Source organism: Orbicella franksi, chromosome 3, assembly GCF_964199315.1.
Source record: "Orbicella franksi chromosome 3, jaOrbFran1.1, whole genome shotgun sequence".
NCBI classification, from domain to species: Eukaryota; Metazoa; Cnidaria; class Anthozoa; order Scleractinia; family Merulinidae; genus Orbicella; species Orbicella franksi.
Window position 1 is genome coordinate 32,916,401 of NC_138147.1, and position 22,424 is coordinate 32,938,824.

At 39.8% G+C, this 22,424-nt stretch overlaps 2 protein-coding genes and 1 pseudogene across 3 annotated transcripts; 1 reads left to right on the top strand and 2 right to left on the bottom strand.

The window, feature by feature from the left end:
- Positions 1–234: 234 nt before the first annotated feature.
- Positions 235–9,651, bottom strand: LOC145482153 (uncharacterized). The gene is made up of 2 exons (XM_081460758.1): positions 9,532–9,651; positions 235–6,054 (listed from the first exon to the last, which is right to left on the bottom strand). Exon 2 carries the CDS (start codon positions 6,033–6,035, stop codon positions 738–740), a length of 5,298 nt encoding a protein of 1,765 aa, XP_081316884.1. The 5' UTR covers positions 6,036–6,054; positions 9,532–9,651; the 3' UTR covers positions 235–737.
- Positions 9,652–14,405: 4,754 nt separating this feature from the next.
- Positions 14,406–16,503, bottom strand: LOC145482534 (uncharacterized). Its single transcript, XM_081461131.1, has 2 exons — positions 16,133–16,503; positions 14,406–15,217 (listed from the first exon to the last, which is right to left on the bottom strand). Exons 1-2 carry the CDS (start codon positions 16,368–16,370, stop codon positions 14,406–14,408), a joined length of 1,050 nt encoding a protein of 349 aa, XP_081317257.1. The 5' UTR covers positions 16,371–16,503.
- An 80-nt stretch (positions 16,504–16,583) lies between these two features.
- LOC145482535 (uncharacterized) lies at positions 16,584–19,256 on the top strand (annotated as a pseudogene). Its single transcript, XR_014048778.1, has 6 exons — positions 16,584–16,608; positions 16,903–17,132; positions 17,306–17,535; positions 18,157–18,307; positions 18,464–18,669; positions 18,941–19,256. The product of XR_014048778.1 is annotated as an uncharacterized LOC145482535 (transcript).
- Positions 19,257–22,424: the final 3,168 nt, after the last annotated feature.

Consider the following 22,424-nt stretch of genomic DNA (forward strand, 5'->3'; position numbering starts at 1 on the left):
GCATCGCTGGCTCAAGTTTTTTTGAAAGGCTAGAGGCGGAAAGCTATGCTACTTTTTTAAAATTATCAACCAGAGAACCTTCTGAGACACGATAAGATGATTTGTAGTCTTGGTTACTCCTAGCAAATCTTGTTTAATGATAATGATAATAACAATAATAATAATAATAATAATAATAATAACAATAATAATAATAATAACAATAATTTCCAACTAAATACTCGCTCTTTATAAAAATAAAATAAATAATAAATAAATAAATATACATTTATATAGCGCCATTTTCCACTAATTGTCCATGGCGCTTTACTCTATTTGAGCTGCTTGAGTGTTAAACGCTGCGAACATCAGCAGCAATAGCAGTAGTCTGAGTAGTTCCTGTTTCGTTTCTCGGCTGTTATTAATGATTGATTTTGATTATCTTGTTAACATGACCTATGACTCATATGTAGCCCCACGTTCACGTTCAAGTTTCTTCATTTCCACACAACAAAAAATAGATTAAACAGAAATTTGATCACTGAGGAGTTTTGGCAACGAAAACTCACCGAGTTAAAAAGAGTTCACGCGTCTAATCTAAGCGAGTTTCTTGTAAAAAAGCTCATGGGCGTGTGGTTGCTGTCCCGTTGAAGCAAACGAACAGTGTATTGCAGCCGACGACAGTTTCCAAGTCATTTGATACAAGCTCCAACCACCGCTTTACACACGACGTACTACACTGGAAGTAAAAGAGTTAATCAATTCACCTTGCACTCGCTATTGATGTGTTCGTAGCCTGCGGGAGGGGCCAGATATATCACTTCTGACTGTCCTGAAGTTTCATTTGAAATGAGGTCATGAGACTCCTGCTGACTGTCACAGTTTTCAAAAGTTTCGACATTTTCTACATGACCTCCTTGTGCAAAGTGAAAAGGTGCTCCAATCTTGCATGATATTTTTACCTCACCTTGACCAGCCACAATGATCGATTGTGGAATTTCGACAGTTCTCTTCAGCAAGTACTGGCCTTCCTTCACTAAAACCACTTGATTCACTCCATCTCCAGGGTTCTTAACCTGTTGAAGAACACTGCATAGCTCAACTGAATTCTGAACAACTTGCATATGAAGATCGCCGTAGTGATGAATAACTTCAGGGACGTCCCGACCCGAGCTCAAGTGTTTAAACATTGCAGCCGTAGCTAGAGCTTGCTGTTTTCTGTCTAGCTCTGCCAAGCTTGCTGCCTTGAAGTAGTAGCCCAGCAACCAGACAGGGTCAGCTTTGATTGCAACTTCAGCATCATTCAATGCAAGCTCCAACAATGACATACGCTCAGACAGAATTGCTTTCTTTTTCTCTGCACACTTCAAGTAGGTTGAGGCTCTGCTTGTGAGAATCTGTGGATCATTTGGACATGCATTCAGTGCTTCACTGTACAGAGATAGTGCCTCGTCCACATGGCCACGATTGAGACATCCTTTAGCTTTCTCTTTCAGCTTTGAGACTGCCTCAGTTGAGGGCGACAGTGTTATGTTTTCCATGTAGACAGTTTTATTAACCTTCAGTGGGATTCCTTGTAAGCAGGTAATCTGGGTTTCCCCAAGTCCAACCATCACTGTATTGTCCTGAAGTTTCAAAGGATTTGATAACTCGTATCTTCCCTCTTTCACGACAATCACTAGATTCCGAGTATCTCTTCTTTCGTTGGCGCGAAGAAGTTCCTGCACTGTTGCAACTATCTGTGCATTGCAGCTTCCAAAGCGATCCTCAACTGCTGGGATTTTGGCGCACTTTAACGGAAACAGATGATGGGCAACAGCGGCTGCAGCTAGTGACGGACCTCGCTCGCCAAGGTGAGCAAGACAGACAGCTTTCCAATAGTAACCCTTCATCCAAGAGGGATCCGCTTTTATTGCATCCTGAGAGGCCTCTAAAGCCCGTTCAAGAGACTTCTGCCTGTCTTTCGTATTCACTGACTTTTTGTCAGAAAGTTTCACGCAAGTTGCTGCTTTGTTGCTAAGTAGCTTGGAATCATTTGGTAATAGGCACAAAGCACGTTCGTATACCTTTAGTGCAGAATCATACTGTTCCATGTTAAAGAATTCGTTTCCAAGGTCTTTGAGTCTTCTAGTAGTGTACAAATTGCTGTCACAAGGCGGTATACCTTGATAGGGTTGTGTTGTTGCTCTTGGCTCGCACTGTTTCGACAGTATTTTGCATCTTTCAGCTTCCTCTCTATTTCCTAAAAACCAATGCACTTCTGACAATCTCATGTAAGTAGTTCTTAGTCCTGGATGGTTCTCAGCATAGAACTTTTTTCGAATATTCAATAAAATCTGGGCTACATTCAAGTAAAGCGTACCCTTGCGCTTTTCATCAGTGGCTTTGGCTGGTTTGTTTGGTTTGGTTCCAAACCAGCAAAGCAGCAGAGCCTCTAAGACGTGAGCTGCGTGATCATCGCTACCATCGTCAATAATCAGTGCTTCACTAGGTTCCATGCTGCCTTTAGTAACCCTGTTGTAAACATGAGGCCACCTTTCTTCCAGGATTTCGAGTAGCATACGCTCCGACCTCCGGTTATCAAAGTTGCTCAGTACCTTGAGAGCCTCACTCATTCCTCTAATGTAAAACTCAGACTGGCGTGGTTGCTTCTTGCTTATTTCTAACATTTCTTCGGCATATGATCGTGCTTGTTGTACCTTTCCCTGGTTGTCAAGTAGAGAGGTGATAAACTGAAGGACTCGCAACAGTTCATGGTGATCTGAGGGGTAAATTTTCCTGGCAAGCGCGAGGGCCTTCTCATAACGATTTAAAACAGGTTGGAAATTACAAGCTGATACAAAATTCTCCGCTCTTCCTATACAAATCTGTAAATCTACAATGTAAGCATCACTTAAGTTTAAACTCTCAAGCTCCAACAACGCCTCGTAATTTTTCTTCCATTGCCCTTCTAAAGCGTAATAGGAAGCTCTGTGCTCAAGAACTCTGTACTTTATGTCTTCTTGTATACTGGCACCGGACTTCTCCAGATCACGCAGCTTCTTCACAGTTTCTTGGGCGAGGCTCTTAGCTTCTTCGTAACTCTCAGGGTCCGGGCAATTTCGTTTATTGATACTTGCGTCAACCATCGTCCCGAGAAGACAATTTGGATCATCTTGAGTTTCTGGACGCATTTTTGAAATTTTCAGCTTAAAGTCTACGAATTCAGCGTTTAGTCTATGAAAGAAAACATTGCCGTGAATTAAGCCAGGCACAAATGAGCACAACTGATCAAATGTATGATCCTTGTCAAGAACATGGACGAAAGTTCCTTTTGATGAAACAATTTCTTCCTCAATATGAGATTTTAACTTGCGAAAATTTAACAAAAGAGTAATGAGAACATTTCTATCTTCTTCCTTTGCTTCTGACAGGTTTCCCAAATTATTTTTTCTTAGCTTCGAACTAGGCTTTGTTCTTTTAAAGAATGCAAAATGAAGAACCCGTATCGTCGCAACCAATGTCTCTGTCCGCATTGAAGCATTAAGTCTGTCTCTGACCACTTCTTGAACGAGTTTATGAACTCCAAATACTTTACTCTTTTGGTCGACTGAGAAAAGGGAATAACAAGATAGTACTTTAAGGATGGCAGCAATGTCAATTTCAGAAGATGCACTCTCTCTCAATTCCACTTGTTCCAATTCAGGGAGGCCAGGGTTGATGACATCAATAGGAATATTGTCAGACTCTAAAAAGGCTGCAATATACATCATGGTGGCGGCAGCAGGCGATTTGTTTCGAACAAATTCAAAATTCATCAGCCAGGTTGTGTGCACCGATAGGCGATGGTGTGCCTCTATACCTGATGCCGTGGCTGGCTGTTGCTGCAAAAGACTTAGTTTGACAGCTCTGTACTTGTCAAGGTACGCTTTAAAGCTGCATGGAATAGGAAGGGCAGATATATAGGCGGCTGCTTGTTCAAGAGCTAATGGAAGAGCTCCCAGCTCATTCACCAGATTAATCGCTTCCTGGTCGAGGACTTTTCCTCTAACACCGGTCCTTTGCATTAGGTACGATGCGCCCTCTTCTTCACTGAAACATTGCAGCTCCAGGCAGTCATCCGTTGAGAGTTTCAAGAACGTTTTCGTCTCTTTCACAGTTTGCCTTGTAGTTAGCAGTATGTGTCCATGCTTGGATACGCTGCCATTTTGTTGCCAAGGCCCTTTACATATCTTCTTCACGCCTGTAGGACATGTTTTATCTTCCAGTTCGTCTGCATTATCCACTACAAGAAGCCATGGATGTTTCTTCTTGGATAAAAAGGCTGAAAATCTATTCAGGGTGTCGTCGACTTTCTCACTTGTCGTGGCGCTAATATTCAGAAGAACAAGGTTCTCTACAACTGATATATTGATGTTTTCATCACTTTCACCGTTGATCCAGAACACGCCACCTGGGAAGCGATTCTTACATTTCCAAGCGAATTCTACCGCCAGAGAAGTCTTGCCACATCCTCCAAGCCCACATATGGTTTTAGTACAACAGGACGCCCCTGGACAATTCTCACCACTATGACGTGGGGTTAGACTTTCTTCTAACCATGCCAAGGCTGAATCGCGGCCAGTGAAAGCAGTCAGCCTGCTCGGTGTGGTAAACAGCACGTCATTGTCATCTGCGCTGTTTAGTCCCTGCACGGGTGTCGCTTTTAACGTTTCTACTTCTTCTTTGACTTCCAGGACATCCTTCTGTAAACCTGAAATTGTGGTTTTGTTTGTAGCCACTTCGTTAGCCACTCCTTGTACTTGATAATTCACGTTTGAGAGGTTGAGTTCTAAGTTTGATACTTGAGATTTTGTAGTAGCTAGTTCCATATCAACTTTCCGCACTCCACTTTTCAAGTATTCCACATCTTCACTGATAAGGCCACAGACTTCTTTCAGATCATCTCGCTCACTGAGCAGAATATTGAAATCTTCAACATTATTTAAGATTGTGGATATTTTCTCATTGAGGTCTGCTTCAACTTCTTTTACTTCGGTATCCAGTTGTCGTTTTAGCTTAGCAATCTCGTTTCTGCTTAAGTTCTCTTCTTTTTTCGCAGATTCGTGAATCCTTTTTATCTCTGCATCTAGCTGCGCAACTTTGTCTTCAACATCAGATAAATCTTCCTGCCACTTCGCCACCTCTTTCCTTGCAGTGTGTTCCTCTGTTCTTAGATGTTCCTTTAGCTTGACAGTCTCCTCTCTGTTCAAGTCACCTTGCTCTTTTACTTCAAGTAGATCTTTCTGGATCTCGCCTACCCTCTTTGTCTCCGTATCTAGTAGAGCAACTTTACCTTGAACATCATCCAAATCATCTCGGCACTTGGTCAAGTCTGCAACCAGTGACTGACGGAGTAGATGAAGAGCCTCGACTTCAGAATCTCTGACGTTTACCAGACCGTGATGAAACAAGTCTTGTAAATCTTTGGACGATTTCTGGGCGTCTTTGTCAGAGCTGAAGACTGGGTCGTTTAGCAGGCTATTAAGGTGACCAAATATGGTGTTTACATCTGCATCTTCAAGTTCTTGCCTCGGAGCATGCGCCCAGTGATTCCTGCACTGGTTTCTTGCCGAAGTCAAAACCGTTCGACTGACTGGAGGGTGAATAAAAGGACACCACTCTAACAGGTTCAACAGGCCACCAATATCTGTGGTCTCCGCGTCAATGACATGCGTTTTTCGCGTTCCAAGAGTTGGCATAAAGATTTTGGCAATTTCCCACGCCCCAGTTAGAGAACTCCATTGATTTCTATCACTGTTATCCCAGCAAATCTTTGGTCGTCCGGACTTGTGCAGACGCTTCAGTTCCGTCTCCCACGTGACGCAACTGCCACACTTTGAACGGCTAAGTGCACAAGTACATGGAGGAAGTGACTGCAGAGGTGGGCTGGAAATAAGGGATTGGTACCAAGCCTCCATCTTCCTTTGGATTAGTGGTGCAATTCCAGTTTTGGCTATGTTCAGAGCACATCCAACCATCACCCAGTTTTTGTGTTCCTTTTTGTCAAGTTCTGCCACCCAACTTGCAGTGGCCATTCTTTTTCTTTCCCGAAGACTGAAAAATGTAACGAATTAAAATATTAATGTGAAAGTAAACACAATCTAGATTATTGTTAAGTAACCACTTTCTGTTCCTCCTTCCACTTGAACGAAAGGCAACACAAGCTGGTCGCTTATTTCCGAGATGTTACAACAGAGAATTAGTTAGGGTAACCAGACATGGGAGAAAGGTCATGCAACGTTTTATTGAGCAACATTTCATCCCGAAGTGATCCTGGTTAACGGCGCCCGGAAGTGGAGCTCCCATGTAAAAGCTGACGGTGTATTCATCTGATATTATGAAACGAACCCCTAAAAGCTATAAGACTCTCACTTTGCGCGTGTGGCCGACTCGTTGCCTGGATTTTTCCTTGACATTTTTTGGCAACGAGGTTTTGGGTGTAGCTGAAATTCATTTCACCCCTAAATGATGATACCAATTCTTCAATTAAACTAGATTCTGCCATACATTTTTAAAATGAAGACTTTGGACTTTGGTCATGTTTTTTGTGAGCGTGTGATGTTTTTGTATTGGGTTCAAGGTCAGACGAAATGTCGGGCGGGCGTGGACTGCCGCACATTTGCTGATTTTTGAGAAGTGTAGATCAATTAATTCATGAATTCAGCAAAAAAGTTGACAAAAAACGTAACCCAATTTTACTTAGCTTTCTTTAAAGGGAGTTTATAATTAACTTGTAAGTCCTGGTTTTACGCTCAAAATAGGAAAGAAAATGAGAACCTGCCGTACAGAGATTCTATTACTTGGTCACGCGTCCAGTACTAACTTGATTAGCTAAGTAAGGTGCTCAGTTTGCGTTGGTGATCGCATAGAAGCGTTACTTTCTTTGTGGTAACGTCTCAGTCTAGGATGTCCCTTCCTGTATATGTTTTAAACGGTCTCAGGCCCGTTCCAAACGCCGCTCCATTCATGCGCCGAACCTAACTGATGAGTTAAGTACGGCAGAAGAGCGGCGTTTGAATCAATTTGGTTCGGCAGGTTAGGTTTGGGGCGGCGAACAACATAAAATTCGGCAGGGTCTGTCGCACTATGCGACGTTGGAGCGGCAGCTGATTCATACGGCGTTCTCCTCATGTGTCGAACCCAATGCATAAATTACTGTAATGTATTTTTTTTATATAACGGGACTCGTAATTGGCTCAAAATTGAGTGGCATGACCAGTCATGCATGAAGCTTGAAGTCGTCGCTAAAAATAAAGACAACAAAATGTGCCTTCGATTTACGAGAAACGGGACTGTATAAGCGAGTTTCTTTAGCGCAAATTCATCTTTTGCTTTTTCTTCGTGATAAAAGCCCAGCTTATGAGATTTCCCTTTAACTAGTCGAATTAAGCGGGAGAAAACCTGTCTAAATACAAACACTAAACCTTGAGTTTGAATTTGCTTCCCTAAATATTGCTATAACGGCGAAATGTTAGTCACAGCTTTCCTATTTGGACAGAGTTCTTGAATTCAGAACGCATATTTTCTCGTAGCTTGCGAACAGGCTCCCGGTGAGCCCGAACGAAGCTCATTCTACTATTTCGCGCTCGCCGAATTTTTTTTCCGTCATCTCCGGGAGCCTGTTCGCAGGCTAATTTTCTCGTCGAAAATTGTTACCACCGGATTCCCGAATTAAGTTCGACGCAAGTACGCCGTCTGAACCAGCCGTCGCTCCAATGTCACTCTAAAGTCGAACTTAATCAAGTTTGGTTCGGCACATGAGTGAAGCGGCGTTTGGATCGGGCCTCACATCTCCTTATGTAATCTCTTACTGTTGCATTTTGCATTGTTTCTTACAGTCATGGGCTCCTGTTTCTTAACAATGCCAGTGGGCTTTAACTTCATTTATCGCCTTTCTAGCTCGATACATCATGTTATGTCACTGCTTGTTTACACTCCTATAGTTAGATCAAAACAAGTGGATTGTCCACTTGTTTTGATCTAACTACATGACTATGGCTCTAAATTAATAGAGCCAAAATACTGTAATAATCTTCTTGCATCGTAATAAACCACAACTTGGTTTTCAACAATGTTAACAATCCTCGGACTCGTCTTGTTTATGTTACTAGCTCGATATATAAAAGATATATGACCTACGGGTTGAAACACCAAACCTGCCACTGTCTACAGAAGATCACGTTTTCCAAGTTGAGTGGCTCATGGCTATTTTGATACCAACTTAAATGCTCTTATTAAAAAGCTAACAAGATAGCTCCAAAAGTAGGTATTTTAGATTTCTGGGTTACTGTTACAACCTAAGGTGACAGTTGCTCAACACTGAGGAACATCTGAGTCAAAAAATAAGGTCGATAATTTCACTAAACGGAAATTTTGCCTGACAGGTGATTCACCCACAGAGAGTGGACCTAGGAAAAATAGGAAAGACAAACTCACAGCAAAGTGTCTTTGGCGAATTTCGTATTACGATTGAAGACTGCCAGTAGAGAGAGTTTTAATTGCTCTCCATTGAAGTTTTCTGTCTATTACTAACATGAAGAAATATGCTATGAAAGTATAAATTGGAATCATGAAACCGAACTCTGTCACTGCGTCATTAGAGCTCTATGCTGTTTGATAAGTGTCGTATTTCATTACTCGATATGCAAACGAGTTGTTTTGAATTTTCAGCTCTTCATTTGAAAAACGAAGCAGTGAGAAACGAGTAGTACTAAATTCAAATTTTGTTATAATGAATGCAACAATTCAACTTTTTAGTACAGTGCGTGTTGATGATTTAGTGAGTGTTTTGACTGCGACATGATTGAGAGAGTCTTTGGCGGACTGGGATGAATTACGTAAAAATTTAATAATTTCGTTCGTCGAAATTCATTCCTTTTCACTATTCTAACTATAGGCAGTTAATCGAATATCAATTAAGGCGTCAGGTATATCGCCTTCCGGACGAAGCGACCGTAAGTTAAAACCTAGACCTTCTCAAAGTCCTTCGAGTCTTCGCAATCATTGGGTAGTTTTGAACGTCGAGGACATTTTTTCGTTCCAAGGTCGACTAACACGCTCGGTCATGGACTTAAACTTCACAATCTGTACTAATATATTAAATGCTGTGTGCTGATCCAGACGCTTCATTGAGCCTGTATGTCTTCCGATATAAAGATTATAAACGTATCGGAGGACAAACGCGTGGAAAAAAGACTTAGGTAGGATAATAAATGGCGGATAAGCAGACTACGCTTTGATAGATCACAGTGTTAGCTAGTGTTTACATCAACGATTCTCAAAACGCGTAACAAAATGAATCTTACGATAACACGAACTGACAGCGGTGAGTTGATAAAATGACTGTGAAAAGATTTAAATAACAGCTAAAGAAATGGTTGCACTTGAAGCAATTGAACTTCGATCTGAACCCGGTTTCACTTAGCTCCCCTCGAATGGGATTAGAATTACCGAATACCACCGCTCAAGTAGCCAAGAAAATCTATGACAGTGCTTTAAGCAAAAAAATATTCTATTATATCATGTACTTACGCCTCGTATGTGCCACACAATCCTCACTGAAAAGGCGAGTGCATTATCAAGCAACCAAGCCCGACATTTTCACTTTCATCGTGGAAAGCGGAAGTAAAAGCGCTGATATCAGCGTATTTTGATACGCTAGTGCCCAGTCTTCTTTGTGGCTAGTTGTTGACTACGTTCGTGACATGCTTCTTTCGTGACTTTCAGACCAGTTCTCCTTATTTTTTATCTTTGCTTTGTCTCTTTATACAACGTACATACATAGTCGCAAACACCAGACATAGAAACCAAAAAACACTCAAGAGCCTTCTTAAAAAACATTTTTCTAGATCAATTCTTTTTTTTTTTTCAGTTCGATTTGATGATTGTAAGTTGTAGATCTTTATTTTTGTTTGTCAGGCTTTTTTGATTGTTTTATTTATTTATTTTCTTTTGTCTCTCATTAACGGAAAACATTATCGGGAAAGCGAATCGAAAATGGTGATTAAGCGCCATTCATTCGGTTGGTTTGCTGATTTTAGGGGAAAAAAACCCTTACCATCATTTAACGTTAATCCCAACCAAGACTTGCTTCTTATCAGAACAATTCGATCTAATTGCTCATGATTTTTGGTCTGAAGAACAAAGCGCAGTTCGGCTGGATTATGGACTTGTTATGTGGAGGCGGCGTGGTCAAGTGGTTTAGGACGCTGGATTTGAAATCGGGAGGTCCCTGGTTTAAATCCTCCACTCTGTCGCTATCTGGATTTGTTCCTGCGCGGTAGCCCCGAGTTCAACTCCCCGACCGCGTTGTGTAAATAGCCAACTAGTCAGCCTCTCACCAGATGGGATTCTTAATAATTTATGTTTTATTTGGAATATTTGTTTATTTTATTCACAGTGTCCCCAATTAGCACAACGGTGCCAAATACGCTTGACACTTAAATGGAGGTATTATTTATTTATTTATTTATTTATTTATTTTATTTTATTTTATTTTTTTTCATTGGGCTTAGACACTCTTATGTCTCTATTTGAGCTGCCCTAGTGTTAAAAGCTGCGGTCAGCAGCAGCAATGGCAGCAGCTAGATCTTCCTGTTTTGTTCCTCTTCATTGCCTTGATCTTGTGTAATCAAACATATCTGCTGTATAGCAGGTATGACGGCTGATTCAAAGTCATTCACTGCAAGCTCCAACGACCGATATAAGTAAAATTTACAGGACAGGAAGACATCCAGTGATCATCGCAGCTATATACTTAATCTAAGCAGCTGTGAAATTAAAGCCTGAAAAAAATCTAAGCTTGAACGGGATTCGAACCCATGACCTCTGAGATGATCATTGATGTCTTCATATCTTTCTCCGCCTTTCAAATATGTGATCTTTCATATATTCACTTGCACTCTTCACCATCTACGGGTATATTCAGTTATGAACTCACAATGTGACCAGCTCCTAGTTGGCTTGATAGCTCAGTTGGTAGAGCACTGCACCGGTATCGCAGAGGTCATGGGTTCGAGTCCCGTTCACGCCTGAATTTCTTTTTTTTTTTTCAGACTTTAATTTCACAACTGCTTTTAAGCAGTTAACTTAAAAGTTGTATATATAACTGCGATGATCATTGGATGTCTTCATATTTTTCTCCGCATTTCAAATATATGATCTTTCATATATTTATTTGCACTTACAACATAGGAAGTAAAAGAGTTAATTAGTTCGCCTTGCACCCGTTATTGCTGTGTCTGTATAATGAACATGAGGCTAGAGAGGTCCGTGGGTCATTCGTCCATTCAATTTTCGTATAAAATCAAAAATTGAAAATTGATGTCAATTTTTGATTTTTATGACTTTTGATCATAAAAAAAATAAGGCAGTTCCAAATTGAAAATGTTTGACTATTTTCCTTTCGGTAGAACATTGAAACAAAACTTTAGGCCTCACGGAATGGTTTTGCAGTACATCAGCAAGAAAAAATTTATGACATGCGCAGTTGAACCGTTTCTCGGAAACACTTGCTCCAGTCAAATTATTGTAAACTTTTTGGCTGAATATCGTCTTCCGACGCGAAGTTTTTGGCCCATAGACGTGCTAAGAAGGAAGAATGGGACACGGCTGAAAGTTCTACCGTTTTAATTTTTTCTCTTTCGTCGCGTAAGTGGCAGAAATACGTATTTTTTTACTTTTTTGCCGTCCTCAGCGGGCAGAGGCGGTGATGTCGAAAAACCGAAACGGTGAAATTGGAGATTTGCCTTCTAGTTTCCTGGATAATGAAGGTCTGGAGGCCTAGACTGATTGCTCTTGAAGTTATTTCAACTTTTTCCCCGCGCGTCCAAGATATTGTAGTGAAATAAATATTGAATGCACTAAGCGCACGGAGACAGCTTGGGAGATGTTAAATTCGAGGCTACGAGAGGTGAGTTCACGCTCCATTCTTTCAGGTAAATGCAAATAGTTACCCCCTGCTAGTATTGATTAGTAAGCCACAACAACTGTTTGGTATTCCAGTAATGATTTTTTCCAGCATAATAGGCACTTTCATTTTTAATGTTCTGAATAAAGGTGGTCTTGTTTAGACATCCCGCTGTTGATAACATTTTCATATTTTGGGAGGGAATAAAATTATTCAGTCTGTTGTGCGTTTTATCAGTTACATCAGGTTTTAATAAACACTGCTCTGCTTTACATTCCACTATATTAGGCTACTTTCGATTCCTTTCTACCTTGTTTTTTCTCTCATGCAACATGGTACCTCATGTACATTAGTACACTGCTTTATGTTATTTTATCTTATACAAGCTACACTCTTGTGTAATTTTAAGCAAACTTTACGTTAAAAATTACCAATACTTACATTTTTACTGTGAAAATTATGCGGCTTACTTATCATGCTAGTTTTAAACAACTGCCCCATATGAATGATAATGAAAAACAATTATGTATGTTCAAATCCATTGTAAACTGCCGACTGTACAACTTTACAGCAATCATGCATTATAATCACTCAGAAGTATTTTTATATTCACATTCACTGTAAACTGCTGACTGTACAACTCTACAGTAATCATGCATTACATTATAATCACTCAGAAGTATTTTGATATTTATGATCACTATTATTTACACTGCAACAATTTGTATTTTACAAATGGGTAAGACTCCCCACAAACTAATTACTTTATCTGAATCTCAGATAGAACATAGTTGAAGTGCATTTGTTTAGTATGAAATTGTTACAATTGAAAATAATCTTTTTGTGAAAGTACCTTTTTAGAAAGAGCCACCCCATATTTGACTTTCATTCTTCTTGTATAGGAAACTGGGTGGTATGCATGTCCAATGTGGATGGAAGATCAATGTTCAAAGACTGTACAATGTTTGGCAGGTTTTGTACGAAGAACTGGCATTCTCTTGGTAAGTCATGTGTTGAAAGTTCCTGTCCATAACCCCATACCTCAGTAGCTGCAAGTTGCATTAGAGATGGAACCTTTCCAGCTGTTCTGAATTCTGTAATGACAGTTGGCCGGAATGACCTCTGGTTTTCCAATTGTGATGTGCCTTTGGTGGAAGCTTTCCACTGCAGTTCAAGTTTGCGGCCTTCAGCTTTGAGGGACTGGATCATGCTTGAGGTGTTGCTATTTAGTTTCCTTGCTTCCCAAGCTTTGGGATATACATCTTTTGCAGTCAGTGGCCCATGGTTTTCACATTTTCGGATCATATTTAACTTCTTTCTTGCCTCTTGCAAAAGGTCTGAGGTCAGCATGTTTGCATATGCCTTCATTCTCTCTTCATGTACTTCTCTTGCTGCTTCAGTGGTGCGGTTGTTGTTTTTTCCACTGTGAAGTATGTTCTCAACAAATGTTATCGAGGCTTGTTTTGACAGCTCTGACATGTTGTTTTGAAGATAAAGTTGTGAAAGGTTGAACTGCCTTTCAGCAATTACATTGTTCACAGGAATACTGAAAATGTGTTTGGCATAGAACTCGAAAAGGTGGGGGTTAGCTTCTTTACTGATGAGACTACTCTGTGGTGATGTTGCAACTCTTTTGATATCATTCAGTAGTTTTGGTTCCTTCAAGTTCCAGATTTCTGCCCATTTAACTAAACCAGTTCTGTCCTTACAAACCAATGTGTGAAGATTTTGTCCGTGGACGTAGAAATTTTGCACTGACCTGCTTTCTTTTTCTCTTTCAGTTGACAGCATGACAGGAATTTCAAGAGCCTTCAAAACAGAATACCAGAAAGAACTTTGGTATCTTGGATCAGCTCCAATTCCAAATAACTTGGGGAAGGACAACCACTCTGATCCATGGTCTTTAACAACTTTAAGTGCTTCTTGCAACATTGGCCTCTGCACTTCCTGACGAAAGTGGTTGATGGCTGCAGGATCCTTCAGTGACATCTTCATCTGCTGCTCAGTTAAAGGAAAATATGCTGATGGAGACATCAACATTTTACTTAATGTTTCATGATGTTTAAGGACAGTTGCTGGCCATAATCGTGCCAGGTATCCACTGGAGAAGCCAAGTTCTTGATCTGTTGCTTGTGATGCATTGAGAGATGGAATAAGAAACTTGTCAAGAAACTCATACAAAAACTTAACTTCCACTTGAATCATTGGACAGGAGCTCAACTTGATAACATTCTGCCACACTGTGTAGTGGCTATCTGACTTTGGCATTCTTTCCAGGACACTCTCTCCAAGTTGTAGACAGGCTTTACCATACTTCAAGTGCCATTGAAGTGTCTCATAATAGTATGTCCACCTCGTGTCAATAAAGGACTGGGGAAGGGGTGGCTCTTTACTTAAGATTCCTAGTGATACATACATTGATTTGTACTGACTTGGGCGTTCATGATGAAGCCAAGATACCTTATAAAGTAGTTGCAATACATGGTTGTTATTCATGTCACCCTTGGCCCCAAACCCAGCTTGGCACGTGGGGGTAACATCCAACAAAGAACATGTCCTTTTCAAAAACCCTTGAATTATTTGCTATTAAACCATTAGCCTTCCCCTTCTGGGTTGAGGCATTATCCCCAACCAAACCTGAAACATTAGTTATGCCATATTCATCATGAACAACATGATATTCTACATCAGACTGGTGTTTTCCTGACCCACTCGCTGTCAAACTGTTACCAAGGACATATGCCCTGGGTTCATTGATCTCTGGGCACCAGGTGTGGACACCTACAATGTGCCGCTCTTCGCCACCTTTGTTGGAGTCATCACTCCATACATGGAAATCATATTGGCTACTTGCAAATCTTTTGCGTAATATCAGTTTATCGGCCTCCCCTAATAGGATATTCCAGTCTGCCAGTGTGGATGGCGAGACAACAACATTTGTTGGGGGGCTACAGTTGAATAAAATACTGAAAATTAGATGTAATGCAATGGGTGTCTTTTGGCTAGAAAGCAAACATGCATGCTGTAAATATCTCATGCAGGCCATAAACATGACTGTTCTACGATTTGTTCCATTTTTGCCATGAGAAAATGTGTCCACAAGGGAATACCTAGGTTTCTTTACATTTTCATCATTTTCCTTTAATTGTCTTTTCAGCTTTGTGGAAGCAGATTTTGTCCCTCGTAGTTTGTTACCGACTTGTTTCGTTTTCAATTCAGTAGACTTCAAAGTTCTTTCACGCTTCTTTGCTTCACTTTGTAACTTCAAGACATCTTTCCTTAGGTCATTGTTAATTCTTCTCAAAAATACTGTAAATATGAAAATGTCATAATTAAAAACTGTTCCTTACTATGATAAATAGGGCCTTACAAGTTTTACTTGTATTTTGTTTTTTTTTTTAAACAATAAATTTAAGGATAGAAAAACTTAAGTATACAGTGTACTTGTGTGGATTTCTGAAAGTTACTGTTTCCTCGGCGGTCCGCTTATATCGAGTCGAGATGTTGACTTGCGAATTTACAAAACGAAAGGCAGACAAACCCTTTGGGGAAAAATTGCATTCTCACAAAATTTACGACTAGACTAAAATTTGTCGGTCGCTTTTGGTTAAAAGGCTGTTAACATGAACCTACGAAAGTACCTGAAGTACTGGCGTAATACACGAAAGCCGGCCGGCCACAGAAAATTAAAAATAACCTAAATATCTATCTAATTTTGAACATTTTGCAATGGTTCGAGCAAGCAGACTTTTTTAAAAGAGCATTTAGCTGCGATTCAAATCTTGTTTACTGCGTACCCAGCTATGAAGGAGCCCTTTTTTTGCGAAGCGGTGATATCCAGTCCAGAGTATGTTATTAAATTTTTGTCTGCTTCGGAACTCGGTGTCCAACTCGATCGCCAAAATCGCCGCTTCAAGTTTGGTATTTTGACACAGCCGTGTCCTATGTGACCATACCATTTAGTTTGCTTCATTTTACAAACTTTTTAAAACTATTTTCGTTTTAAGTATTCCTTGACCCCTTGTAGTGGTAATATATTATTACGTTAAATAAGTTTGAGTTTAAAAAATTTAGTGACAACATCGAAACTCGCATTAATTGACATCGCCACGAATTTTTAATGTATTTGTGGGAAAGCGGCTTTTACTGGTAATTCAGAAGCTTTAAGAAACACTTTTTAGGAGATTTATAGACGGCTTGATGACTACTTGAGCAGACACTTACCTATACTTCGTCGTAGAGTTTGTATTGTCCTCTTCAGGCCGGCACTTTCACACTGTAGGCGTTTACAGTCTCGCTCGAGTTTGTCGATTTTTTCCTCGCTCGACAGGTTTTTCAATTCTACTCGGACACTGCTTGCAGCTATTTTTTTCACGTTTTCATCGGTAATTTCTTTCTTCTTCTTTACTGACGGTTGATTTAACCGGGAAAAATGACTGCCGTGAACTCTTTTTCGTCCCATCTGCTCGACATTTTGTTGCAATTTTAAAATAATTTGCTTGAGTGAGCTTGAATGTAAACATCAGCGAGTTGAGCCCGCGTATCCCTACGAACAGCAGTTTCCCCAAAAAAAGTACTCTGCGCATGTCACAAAAAATTGGGCATTAGCGGTCCAAGGGGTAGGATACCGTTCCGTGAGGCCTAAACTTATATTTTTATTTTAGTCCTGTCAACAATGAAGAGAAAAATGGAATTAAGCGGCAACTTTGTTTCTCCGACAATGTTGCGGTCTGTGACATAGCTTAGTTTTTCTGTTTTCGATGTCTAAAAATGGAAAATTGAAAATTGAAAATTGAAATCAATTTACAATTTTTGTTTTTGGGGAAAGACGTTGCGCACTTCCAAGTGACAAAAGTAGCCCAGAGGGAGCTGGGGGAGAGAACGCTTCGTCCTGTTCCCCAGTCCCTAGCCGCCTTGTGTCCGCCATCTTGAATGCCGTAAAGATCCTGGGAAAGAGTTTTCAGGAAGGAAGCGGCAAATTTAACAGTCTTGAGCAGTCTTCACCACTGTGGATGACGTAAGCGTCGAGTACGTAAAAGACCTTGTTGTGACTCAGCGGAAAACACACTCTGAAGTCAGTTTGTTGCTAAAAGAAGCGTATCCTCATAGGAGAGGACTCAGTTTGAGGTCAGCTCGAAGGTTCTGTTTAAAGAATGGGATACACGCGCAAAATCGCCTGTCAAATGATGAAGTGGAACAGTGCACCAAGGAAGTTGTTGCCCGGGTTGGTATCCATGAACTGTTTGTGTTGTTTGTAAAAAACTTACCGTTTTATTTGCTATTCAAAAATTTAAAACTTAGTTATTTTCTGGAAGATGTAAATACTCACCTGCCAGACGGATGCAACACCCATAGGGTATATACATTATTAAATCATTTGATGTATTATTATTCAAGGTTGGACCCACATGGGGTAGAAAAATGGTGAAAGGATATATGGCCAGTTGTGGTATAACAGCTGGTAACAAGCGCATTGGAAGAGCTTTGTCAGTTGTGTCTCCTCTGCACCAAGTCCAGAGGAATTCCAACACCGCCAGGCAAACCAATCCCTTTCCTTACCATGCTGACTATTTTGGTCACAAGTTGCACATGGACCAAAATGAGAAACTGACAATGTATGGTTTAACTAAGGTCAGTGAATGTGATGGCTATAATGGAAAAATTGTGCCTTTTGCAACAATGCCAGTGAAGAAAAATGTATTGATCTATGAGCACATTTACAGGTATTCAACAATAATAATTATTGTTTAGAATTGTAATTCTATTACTAAGGGTAAGAATTGTTTTTGCAGTTGTCATCATGAATATTACATGACAGTAACTTGTTGACTAGAAGTATTACATAAATTCTCAGTCACCTACCTTGCAAAATGTACCTACCTCTTCTCAATCAGAAGTACTCAAAAGTTCTAGCCTAAGCCAGAGCAGTTAAAACAAAAACATTTTCTTCAAAGTTTAGGTCTCCAGTAAGGAGACAAGCACTTCTCTATTTGTTGCAAGAAAATCCTTGCATCACTACTGTCCAATTTATATAAAACATCTGATTCCCCCCCCCCCCCTCTCAATTCAATAACCTCTGACAAATATTAATAGCAAGGTTAAAATATTGGGTGACTGTAAACAGCCAGGCAAAAATGGACACATGGAAGAAAGATCAACAAACCAGTCATTCAAAACTGATTTCTTTTTATGCCTCAGAGTCAAGATTAACTATCACGCTATATTTTTGCTGCTTTTTTTTTTTTTTGAAGAACTGCTGTCATCCAGCATGGCGTTTGGGACCAACTAAGAGTGGACCATGGGACAGAGTTCTATCTCTTCTTATAAGTACAAGAAAAATTGACGCCTTATAGGACCAATACAAGAAGAGTGCCTTTCATTCAAACAACATCCAAGCAGGTGTATCCTTAGTCAACATATGTAACTGTCTGTCACTTGACAGACTCAATTTTTACTTTCTTGATAAACAATTTTTTGTCAAACTTCATGTAGTTTGTGCAGTAGTGTACCGGTAAGTGATGCCTTCTGTTAACCGCATGTTTTTTTCATTTCAAGAATCATCCTGCGGAGAGAAAACGGGTAGAGTTTTAAAACGCCTGCCAACTGCCCTATAAAACGAGCTCTCAATGCCATGGTGAATAAAGACCTCATAAATATGGATGATGACATGAACAAGTTCTGTGTGTCATGGTTTACCTCCAGGACAGCAGACATTGGAATCAAACAAGTGATTTCCAGTTGGAACAACCATCCTATCCCTGGTGAGTGTTTGTTGTGATGGTTTGGTGTTCAAACCAAGGGAGTAGAAAGTCAATACATCCCAGTTTTGGTAGTCTACCAATTTAAGTATTCCCCTCCCCCATCCCACACCCCTCATATACACAAAATTGTATATGAACAAATTTCCACTTTAGCATCAGGAAAGGAAGCATTTAGGTCATATTACTGACTAATTCAAGTTTTAAAAATTGTACTGCATTACCAGTATTAACTAGATCATGTTTCTTTTTGTGCTTGCCTTTATTCTTACAGGGAAGGGAGTTCCAGACAAGAGAATGGAGGAAAATAAAAAGACATTTATTCTTCCATCTATAGACATGCTTCCCACTAGTGAAGAAGCTGTACTTGCTTATGAAAGGGAAGATGGTCACCTTAGTCTCCCAGAAGTGTTTGGCACTGATCTCCATTCTGGGAACCAACAGCTCCAGAACTTGCATTTTGATAACTTAATGCTGCTTATCCTAGTTTTGATGTCATTTTCCACTGCCCCGTGAATGATAATCATTACCCTTTTAAAGAGGGTCTACAGTATTTCATTGACCTAACAACAACATCAAATCCTAACTGACCGTTACAACTACCATAATGATATCAATATAAATGTTTATATTTATGACCATTCAATACTCATCACATCAGTAGAAATGTAACAAAACTATGTAGAACCAGCTGATGTTGAGTTTTGACAAAATCATGTCTTCCCTTGAAATATTAATATCTACTTACATTAAAATGTGAAATAATTACTACAATAGTAAAATACTTAAAGTGACTGTGAAGAGAGCCATCCATAGGCAAATGATCATTAAAAAAAATGTTACAATTTTTAATACTGTTTCTACGTTAACAATATCAACCTGAATAAAACAACATCTGCCTTTATACAGGGACACATGAAATAATTTATCTTGAAACAGCAACACTGAGAACAGTTACAATTCTGAATGAAATACAAGTGCACTGAAAAGCCAGTAAATTCAACTCTGGACTTTGTTTTATTTTTTCGTTTAATTACTGGAATTATTTTCATCACACTTGATCAATCCCCTCACCCCAACTAAAAACTCATCTATGCCTTTAAATTGAAATGTAGAGGCATATCCTCTAGGTTCATTGCAATGCGGACACTTCTTACTTAGACAACCAGCCCCATCAAACCAAGCATTAACACATTCCTCACAACCAAGCAAGGTATTGCAACATTTTGTTGACATATTTTGCACATGAATGCATCTCTTAAAAGTTTGACAACTTCAAGCGGAGAGGACAAAGTTTGGTTTACTTTCAATATGCCACAAACCATTGATTTGACTTCATTGATTTGAGAATTTACCATCTGAATATCTCCATGATTAACACCTCTATACCTCATAGGAGTAAAGTCCTCATCACTGTCATCAGAAATGTCATAAAATGAAATGGAAGTTGCCTTTGCCTTTGACTTGGCTGATCTCTTTAAAGAAGCCCAGGTGTTGCTAATGACCCCGACAGTACAAATTTTTCTGCTTCCACATTTCCAAAAGGCCAAACCTGCAAAAAACAGTATCTCACGTTAAGTAAGCAGCTGTAACCAGACTAAATACAAGGAAGACATCTCACTATACTTATGTTCAGTCTATGCCCATCACTTGCCAGAGGTTCTCACTCAATCATTAAAATGAAATATTTCTGTTCTTTATACAAGGCAAACACGTGGTCATCCCTTGCTCACCTACTTTACTTTCCATTACACATTTTACTTCATATTTAATGATAATGCATGTATAGAGATTTAAGACTTCATGTGCTATATAAATCTAAGTTTAGCATTTGCAAAACAATGCAAAAATTAACAGTGACCTCTAGTGCCTTCGTTGTCCATAATCTTCAGACCATTGCTAGTCACCAACTCCAGAGAGGGATCATTGAAGGAATCCCTTGCCTTGGACAGAACATAGTGAACATTAGCTGTATCTTCACTAATGTTAATGTATGTCTGCCCAAGCTCTTGGAAAGATGGGTGTCCCTTCTCATTCTTCTGGGTCATTTCTGCATGTATAATTTTCGCAATGGCACCACCTTTCCGTTTATTTCCACCAAATGGTGCTGGCCTGAAGAGCTGCCAAGATTGCCCCCATATGTGAATACTTGGCTAAGATGCCCAGAGTGCTGCTCTGCAATTGCTCTGCATATTGCGGCTTGAAGCCGGGACACTGCAAAATCATGAGGTACGAAATTATGCATTTACTTGCCTGAAACGCTCGAGAAAGTCTCGATACCGATAACTCAGACGCTGCGATGCAAAGTCGAAGATTCTTTTCCTCGCGTGAAAGGTCCTGTATCTTGCTGCTTGCCATAACGATAAACTCACAACCGCAGAAAACGCGCCAAACACTCCACGAGAACGAGGGGCTCGAAACGTTACGCCAAGGCCGCGAGGGACTGAGGAACAGGACGAAGCGTTCCCTCCCCCAGCTCCCCCTGAGGTACTTTTGTCACTTGGAGTGCGCAACGTCGTTGCCCAAAAACAAAAATTTAAAATTGATTTCAATTTTCAATTTTCAATTTTCCATTTTTAGACTTCTATCGAAAACAGAAAAACTAAGCCATGCCACAGACTGCAACATTGTCGGAGAAACAAAATTGCCGCTTAGTTCATTTTTCTCTTCATTGTAGACAGGACTTAAATAAAAATATAAGTTTTGTTTCAATGTTCTACCGAAAGGAAAATAGTCAAACATTTTCAATTTGGCACTTTCTTACTTTTTATGTTAAAAATCATGAAAATCAAAAATTGACATCAATTTTCAATTTTTGATTTTAAATGAAAATTGAATGGACGAATGACCCACGGACCTAGAGATAAGTACCGCTTGTCACACGTAAAAAGTTTTCTTTAAGAAGGCAGTATGTAACCGGAAAATAACTGAATAAATGCAAACGACCATGATCGAGATCATGGTCTCTTGTTTAAAGTAATTAAAACCCACCAATAGAGAAGGGCCGGTCTTTGGCTGATTAATCAGCAAGCAAAAAAAAGAAAACGATTCAACGAACACAAAGTTCACACAAGATGTCTGTTGGCACTGTTTTGTTATATCAACATTCTCAAGCCTTACAAAAGTGTTCTAAACAAAGTTGATGCTGATTGTTAACCACGAACAGAGCACAGTTTATCGTCAGGGATTTTGTTCAAACTTGAATAAATCAACTTCACGTAAAGCCAATCTCAAACAGCAGTGAACCTCCATTTTTGATTATTTGCAAACTTTGTCGCAAAATTTATTGAAATGTGTACTTTTGAAAGACTCTTATTTCCAGAATGTTAATTGTGTGCGGTGTTGCATCTGGACGATGTCCAAAAAGCTCTGATGCAAATTTGAAGGAATTAGGAAGCGAAGAAGACAGTGGTAATAGATGGGCAATTTGTTGCATTGCGGGTCTGCAAGTGACACAAATGTAATCGTTTCTTTCGACCCGTGACTGCCATTTGAAGTTATTTCTGATATTTACAAAATTGGACGAGTCAGGGATAAGATAAGTACCATGAATAAGCCCCTCCATGTATGAGCCCCTCCAAACATAAACCCCCAAACTCGTAACACAAAAACCTTCAGTTAAATCGTCCCTTCGAATTTAAGCCCCCGGGGGCTTAAACTTGCAAATTGTCCTCAAATACAAAATAGAACAAAGCAAAAGGGGTACAGTAACATAATTTTTTTATTTGCCAAAGAGCTGTCACGTGTGCCAAATGATC

Excerpts from the sequence above, each read along its gene's own strand:
- LOC145482153 (XM_081460758.1), bottom strand. The coding sequence starts at position 6,035 with ATGGCCACTGCAAGTTGGGTGGCAGAACTTGACAAAAAGGAACACAAA.
- LOC145482534 (XM_081461131.1), bottom strand. The coding sequence starts at position 16,370 with ATGGGACGAAAAAGAGTTCACGGCAGTCATTTTTCCCGGTTAAATCAA. Across the intron at positions 15,218-16,132 it reads AACTCTACGACGAAGTATAG|TATTTTTGAGAAGAATTAAC; the intron begins GTAAGTGTCTGC and ends TCATATTTACAG.